The 7,933-nt window shown below is 40.6% G+C and overlaps 1 protein-coding gene across 6 annotated transcripts in view; it reads left to right on the forward strand.

Annotated features, from left to right (window-relative positions):
* The window catches only part of LOC308316348 (serine/threonine-protein kinase WNK2), a 51,908-nt gene extending 44,276 nt beyond the window's left edge, over positions 1-7,632 (forward strand). For 4 of the 6 annotated variants that reach the window (XM_080764914.1, XM_080764915.1, XM_080764918.1 and 1 more), the window contains 4 exons: positions 796-891; positions 3,077-3,121; positions 3,654-3,964; positions 4,341-7,632. In XM_080764914.1, coding sequence (XP_080621040.1) covers positions 796-891; positions 3,077-3,121; positions 3,654-3,964; positions 4,341-4,670 — 782 coding nt within the window. In that variant the 3' untranslated portion in view covers positions 4,671-7,632. The remainder of the gene's footprint in view (positions 1-795; positions 892-3,076; positions 3,122-3,653; positions 3,965-4,340) is intronic. The other 2 variants (XM_080764916.1, XM_080764917.1) reach the window with 2 other exon arrangements.
* The last annotated feature ends 301 nt before the right edge of the window (positions 7,633-7,933 follow it).

The following is a 7,933-nucleotide window of genomic DNA, read 5'->3' on the forward strand; positions in this document are numbered from 1 at the left end:
CAGAGGTTTCTGATGTTTCTGTAATAGTATAGTAATTTCTGGTTACCGGTAGTATTTTACACCCATCAACACACTTGTGTGGAAGTTTTCAGTGAGGTGGTAGCATCTGTCGGAATGAGAAAAGGAGCAGAGGTTGAAAGGTCGCCCCTTTTAAATGACAGCTGGCCTCCTAAGCCCCTTAATAATCCATGTCAACATACCACTTTTTCATGAGCGAGTATGAATATGTTCATACTGATACTTCAATAATGTGAATAATATGAATGTATTCTGAGTGGGATTTTCCCTCTTGGCATAAATTTATCCTAAAGTTATATTACTTGTGTCCTAGCAGTTGCTTACCAAATGGTTAATTCCAATGCTCTAGTCCCTATGGGTTATGGGATCTAAAGAGCTGACACATCCCTCCCGGTTGTGGGAACAATGCCGCTTACAAACATGCAACCGTCCCTTTAGGTTATGCCTTTGGAACAATGTCATTTTAAACGCAGGCCTTTTACACTTTGCTTTAGATAGACTGTAAGACCTATTTGGACCCAACAGGGATATTGCACTGCTGTCATGCACTTATAAAACACAAGACAGAAACTTTTCAAAAATGTTCAAAATGTTTTTGATTTTCAGAAATGGGGAAAATGGCACATCTTCAAGCTCTCAACGCATCGTGATCTTGTAGATCTGCCATTTTCGTTCTTAAGTGGTTTATGGAGGTTTATCATGTTTGTCTCTGTACACTTTTACAGAAGTGTCTCTTGTTTTCTTCTCTTCTTCCCTCTTATATTCATTTTTTTACAGGCTGGACGGTTTACCACCAAACATCAGAGAGAGTGACCTATAAATCTAGCAAACCGCGCACTAGATTCCTCAGTGGACCCGTGTCACTGTCCATCTGTTTGTATTTGTTCCTTTCTATTTTCTCTCCCCACACTCATTCTCCCTCTTTATCGTTTCTATTTCACCTCCTCTATTTGACGTAATGGATCTTCTTCCTCGCCATCCTCCTCACCGACCACTGTCCGGGAAACAAACCTAATGTCATAGATTTATGACCCCCTTCCCCATGGCTCTGACGTTCCTCTATACAAATGCTTCGAGCACTGCTTTCTGGCTTTAGCAAGCAGATCCCCATCATGCATGGGGTTAAAGCTAGTCTTCTCCAAACATGGACAGGTGATGCCTGAGGTCAGATCTCAGCCGTGTGCGTGCGTGCGTATGTGTGTGTTTGTGTGAAAGGGAGCGTGAACAAATCTTTTTGCCCTTATTTTTTTGCATGCATTGTTTTCATCCACAGTTTATTTATTATTTTTACCCTTATCTGCAGTCCAGTCTAATCTTATTTACTTCCTGTCATACAAAAATGTTATGCGTGATTACATTAGCACGAACTAACTAATACTATGGTATACACCTGTCAAATGACTCATCCACATGGAGATATGATCATGGATGTCTGAAATAATTGGAGATAATGTCCAAGCATGGCCACATATACATTTTGTTGCATTGCAACTTTCTCACCCAGCCATGGCTATTATTCATTCTGCTAGACACTAGACTAGGGATTTCACTTCTAGTGATTTTTACTAGTTGATTAGTTGCCTAGTTTACAGTCGACTACAAAATAAATAAATAATAATATTTGTACATTTAAAAACGGTGTACATTGGTGACTATAATCTAGTATTCGCCTACAAAAAACGGGAGGGGGGGGGGGGGTGGGATACCTTTTTTTTTAGTACCAACGAGGTCAACTAGTGGATTTATTATTCAACTAGTTGAATAGTCGACTAGTTGCTTAAAGCCCTAACTAGAGCACAGTGCTACCATGTTGAATACAAACAAACATGGCTCCTGGACGTTACACATGATCCCCTTTTAAAATAAAACGGTACACGTTTATGCAAACATTTGATATGCAGTACAGACTTTACTCAGTAGTCCCTTGTTTCATCGAGGTGGCTCATGGTATTTGCCAATGCTAGTCAAAACCATGGCTAGGTGAGGTAGCACTCTGATAGAGGTTAAAATCTGCAGTGGTTCAACCCTGTTTGGCTGAGATGGACCCAGACACAGTTTCAAAATGAAACAGAAATAGTCTCAAAATGCCATTTCATTTCATCTTTATTGTCCCAGTGTGTGGTCTTATGTGTATGTATTGTACAGTATATATATACTAACTCAGAGACTGCCCACGCCCACCACCACCTTCCCACTAAGCCAGGGGCCGTTTTGCTGTGCTACAGTAGGAGAACTCTCTGTCCCTCATGTTTGGACTGGGGAAGACGTGCATGGTTGCAGGCGCCAGGCAGGGCACTGATGGAGACTTTCTCCACCGTATAAAGGGCTGTATCATTAAATATTCTACTTTGTTCTCCTTCCAAACCCACCCCACCTCTGTTACTTGCATGTTCATGAGAAGTGCTGACTCTGCTGTGTGCTCCTTTTTGTTTTGAATTTTTTGGTTCCCTATTTTGTTATTCACAGGCATTCTTGACCAATGCTGTGATCTCAGTCTGGATCAAAGCTGCAATGAACCTGCCTTGCTAAATTATTCTCCTGTCTGCTTAATTGGCCTCTATATGGTCATGCAGGAGTTATTAATCCACATTGCTGTAGAAAACACATTAGTAATTTTAGGCCTTTTCTTCACATTATAGTGAAAATCTGCAATAGGACGCTTTAGGATTACTGAAAGTGAATATAGTTGAGCCGTCTTCCTGGATGACTGGCCTCAGTTAATTGCAAACCAGTCTCTTCTAAAAAAAAAAAAAAATTAATAACCCAGCAAGGATTCAGGCCAGGGTTATATTTCTGTTTCAGGCCTTCCTTTCCCTATTTACAACTCTTTTGGAATGACTGCACATGTTAAAGAACACTTAGACTCTTGTCTTCTCAGTGATTTAAAATGTTAAACTCCCCACCTCCTTTCCCCACACTCTCTTCCTCTCTCTTTCTCTGTCCCTGATTGATAGCTGTGTGTGGCTTTGAGGCAGCTTGTCGTCAGGCCAGTTTGTACAGTAGTGTACAGTGTCCTGGTCTAACCGTTTCTGTCTTGTGCTGTTCTACCTTTTCATAGGGTCCACTCTGAAACGACTATGTCTAGGCAAAGAGCGCAGTAGTAGTAACTATCTCATTCATTTTCTATCTCTGTCTATATTTGTTCCATTTTATGTTTGCATGGGCACATAATTTGTTATGATGTGTTCTTTTGGCACTCAAAATGTGGCAGGTTTTGTTGGGAAATCTGCCAGCCTTTGCAAAATGCAATGACAATGTGACACTATGCCTTCATTTACTTTTGTATCCTATAATGCATGGCGGTATGCATACATGTCTGGATGTTGTGTTTGCCTGCGTATCAATGTTTACATTTTTCTGTTTTCATTTGTGACCGTGAACTAAGCTGTAATCCTTTGGCTGCTCAGCATGGTTAACTACAGGAAAATATGTTTAACTTAATTTGATTTACTAAATGAACTGGCTAGAATGGATTTTATAGTTGACAATAAAGCCGTTGGGCTGTGCCAGTTCATTGTTGTAATGGTGCCTTACATTCTGTGGCCTCACAGCAGCCAACTGATTCGCTGGGAATTGTTCAAACTGGGCAGACTTTCTAACTGGGTAGCGTTTAAATTGCTTTCCGTCTTTCCCAGGGTCTGCCAATAGCACCACAACAGCCCCCAATCAGACGCAAGCACCACCTGCTATGGCTGCACCTTTACCATCTCCTCAGCCAATCACAGGGCTAGCTCAGGTCCAGACGAACAACAGCAACAACAAGAAGGGCACCTTCACAGATGACCTTCACAAACTGGTGGATGACTGGACAAAGGAAACTCTGGCGGCATCCAATCAACCTCGACCGTCCCTGAACCAGATCAAACAGCAGAGGCGCTGGCAGGATCTGGAAGGCAAAGCGCCACCCATGGGCGCAGCCACACATGAGGTATCTGCCATGGGAACGGTGAGAGAAAACACATGAATTGTTCTTGAAACTGCACTGTGATTTGGGTGCAGTGGGATAGCTGATATAATCTCTCAAAGCGTCAGTGGTCGATCTAGACTATGACAATCCTCTGAGGAAATCTTGGGAATAGTTTGTTTTGAGAAAAACTCTAGCATAGTCGAGTTGTCTTCTGGCGCCTGGGATGTATAGAGTTGGGAGTAAAATGTCGGGTGCAAATTTTCAAAAAAAAATCTACAGCAAAAAAAAAAGCTGAATTTCAAGGTTTGTTGTAAGCCGTATGTTGTGAGCTTGTAGACCGGTTATTTTCTCCATTTGTCGTAAGACAAAATATATAGGGCTTAAGTGGTTAATCGAACTTCTTTTTTTGTTCCAGGTGAGAAGCCCCCCCAACAGCAGCAAGTTCCAGCTGCCCCTCTCCTGCCCAATGACTGCTGCTTTAGCCCCTGCAATGCCCACAGCCTTAGGTGCCAACTCTGCAACGCTTCCTCCTGGCACCTACAGTGGGGCAGTGCCTGGCCCTGTTTACGGGCAGCAGTGGCCAGGCTTGCCCAGCTCTGTGGGGTCTGTGGGTCCTGTGGGCCTGCTTGGCGCTCCAGGAGTAATACCCTACGCTACCATGGCAAAGTCAGGGGTACCAGCCTACCCTCTTGTCCTGCACCACCCTGAGAATGGCTCCTATCCCAACACTACCAGGACTACCTAAACTACAGTGTCCATCTTCCGTCAAGGCTGCACCCTACAACCTTCCTGGGCAGGATTGTCTGGCACCAATCTGCTCTGCTTCACTAGAGCCACATTATGTACATAATTTGTGGGCTTGTAAATAATACATTGAGTGTTGGCGTCCTTTATAACAACACCTACAGTTTATTGTGTATATATATATATATACTGTGTATAGTATATATGTTCGGTGTGTGTGGGGGTGTCTGAGTTCCTAATGCTTTTGGCTTTGGTCTTGACTAAACTCAGCCATACTAGACAATGTCAATGATCACAATAAGATGTTTCACCATATCCTACTTTAATACCATTTTCAACATTGGTTTAGCCTTTCTCTCAATGTATGTCCACTTGCAGCAACACTACATTAGAATCCAAACACAGTGGCGTGAGATGACAGGGCCGTGTTTATGTTGAAAGATCTCTGAAGGAATGTAGTGCCTTGAACATAACGTTTTTTCTTTATTTCTTTTCTTTTTGTGAAAGAAAAGCATGCAATGCACCCAAATGATTTTATATCACGGTGGCTTAAGTGCTGCTTCCATTTTTAATGCATTACAGACACTTTTGTTGTTGGTTTACATATGAATGCCCTTGTAGTACTGCACTATTAACACACTATACAGTATGCTCTTATTAATTAATAAAATTGTTTTAAACCCTGTTTACTTTACACGCCGTGACAGAGAGAACGCCATAGTGGTGAGACGTACGGTTGCCTTGCAGGAACAAAAGATTGATGTACGTTTGAGTGGGGAAATCAAAACCCTAACCAAGCCACCAGCCAAATTCCACTCTTTCAGGTCAAATGGTTCAGTTGGGCACAGACTCTTTTGGATATGAATGATAATATAAGATATGGACATCGGAGGCGTTGGCAGTGTTGTGGTATAGGTAGTGTCCAGAGCCATATACTGTATATACTCTCTCTGTATGCCTCTGGTAGCGAGTGCCCAGATCAGAATGTAGCAGTGGTTTTGAGAAGTAGTTTGGCGAGGCTTTAAAGTGCAATTCAACCCCTCTACAAAGCTTTGATCGTGGCTTTGCCACAAGCCTTATCCCGACACGTGCAACCAGGAGCTACAGTAGCTGCAAAGTTGAACAGATGTATAAGAAATCACCAAGCAAACACTGAATTTACTACCGCTAAATGTTTTCATTGCTGCCCCAACGGGGCGCTGCTCTTTTCCAGCATATACAGTGCTGTTTAAGTATTTTTTGTGCAATCATCGGTTAAGTGTTATTGCGTTAGTGTTGATTTTGATGCTGCTATTCTGTCAGGTGATTCCACTGAAAAATGTTGTATTGGCATACTATATGATGGTACACTCTAATCACCCCAAGGAATAACCTTCTGAATCCTTTACATGCGAGATGCTCGTGAAGCAGTGTTATTGCCTTGTTGAAATGATATTTTCTACTTTCCCAAAGTTATTTTTGATGATAGACTTGCTTTTGTTTTATTGCATTTTTTTTTCTCATCAATTATCAGTATTTTAAAAATATAGAAAATTTACATAATACTTGATAGGGGAGATTTGCACAACGTAACATGTTCTCCCTCAACCAATTATAACCTGTATTAATTAATTTCCAAAATTCTGTACATAGACTTCCACCCTTAGAGTATATATACTCTAAGGGTATATAAACTCTAAGGTTCCACCCCCACGAGCATGGCCAGCTGTTCATATTTTACAATAGATATAAACGCAACTGTGGTTTCACAAATCCATCACACCGCTCAACGTTTGCAGCACCCCAATCCTGCCAAGCTGTGAATTGTACAGTTCTCTTGTAATTTATATTTGTACATTTTGTTTGACTGTTTAGGGGGAGGGATGGGTTTGCTTTGATGTATATTATTATTCCATCAATTCAGTATGAATTGGACTTTTATAGGATATTATGCAGAGTCTTCTGCTTCTGGTAAAAGTAGTAAGATATTTCTGTTCTCTGTTACTTCATCTGGTATCCTCTGCTCCCTGCAGGCTGTTGACTCGTATTGTGAGCAGATGAGGGAATAACTACCGTCTGCTGGCATATTCATTTGGATGCACATGTTTTGGAGAAAATTTAAATGCACAGTGTATGGCAAGCCGTTTTAACATTTAATCGCTAGACTGGATATGTATTCCAGATATCTGTAATTCAGTTCTTCCTAGTCAAAACTTTCAGATATCCACAATGACATTGTGACTAGTACAAATTTAATTATGGATATCTGCAATTCAAATTATGACTAGTACAAATGTAGTTTTGGATATCTGTAATTAGTATTATGACTAGGAACAATGCAATTACTCCTAGGAAGAACTTAATTTCTCCTAGGAAGAATGAAGTTATGACTATCTGAAATTAAAAGCCCAATACACATGAATGGAAAAAGTGATGTAATTTATCCTAGGAAGAACTTAATTTCTCCTAGGAGTAATGTCAGTTGTTGATAGGAAGAACTTAATTTCTCCTAGGAAGAACTTAATTTCTCCTAGGAATAACTTAGTTTCTCCTAGGAAGAATGACAGTTGTTGATAGGAGTAATGTTAATTTTGACTAGGAAGAACTGAATTCAAGATATCCTGAATTACAATTTCTACTAGCAAGAATGTAGTTCTGACTAGGAGAAACATGGTTTTGGATATCTAAAACATATATTACAGATAGGAGGGTGGTTCGATTAAATGTTAAAACGGCTTGCCATACAGAGTGCACTCGCTGTGCTTGCTCTGGTCATGTCACTGTTTCTGCACAGCATTGCCCCCTATTGAATATGCTCTGTCAATAACTGATTTGCATTGAATCTGTGTGGGATTGCTTCTGCCTGCTGTACTTCCCACACTGCTTTATACCCCAACCCCAGCCCGGTCAAAACTCAAAACCTGTCAGCCGCACTCTAATCACTAAAACTTTAAACTGTACATGTTGAGAGATAAATAAACATTATTTTGTGCTTGATTGTGTCTCTCTGTTTTGTTTTTCATTCATAATTTTGTTGTATCTAGCCTATTAAACTTAGTTTTTCAGGCATAACACAACCTTTATATTCATGGCAGTTTTAGGCATTTCCATTAATTCCATGTACGTTGGGCTGTTGATAAAAATGCAATAGAACTTAAAAAGACCGGTTATTCTTGTTTTTACAACTGAACTGCACAACAATACTATTAATCTTGACAGGTGCTGCCAAACAAACATATTAGCCTATGTATATATATTTTTTTTAAGCAGCAATTAAAAGTATCT

Source organism: Protomyctophum bolini (assembly GCF_963924005.1).
Source record: "Protomyctophum bolini genome assembly, chromosome: 5".
In the NCBI taxonomy this organism is placed as follows: Eukaryota; Metazoa; Chordata; class Actinopteri; order Myctophiformes; family Myctophidae; genus Protomyctophum; species Protomyctophum bolini.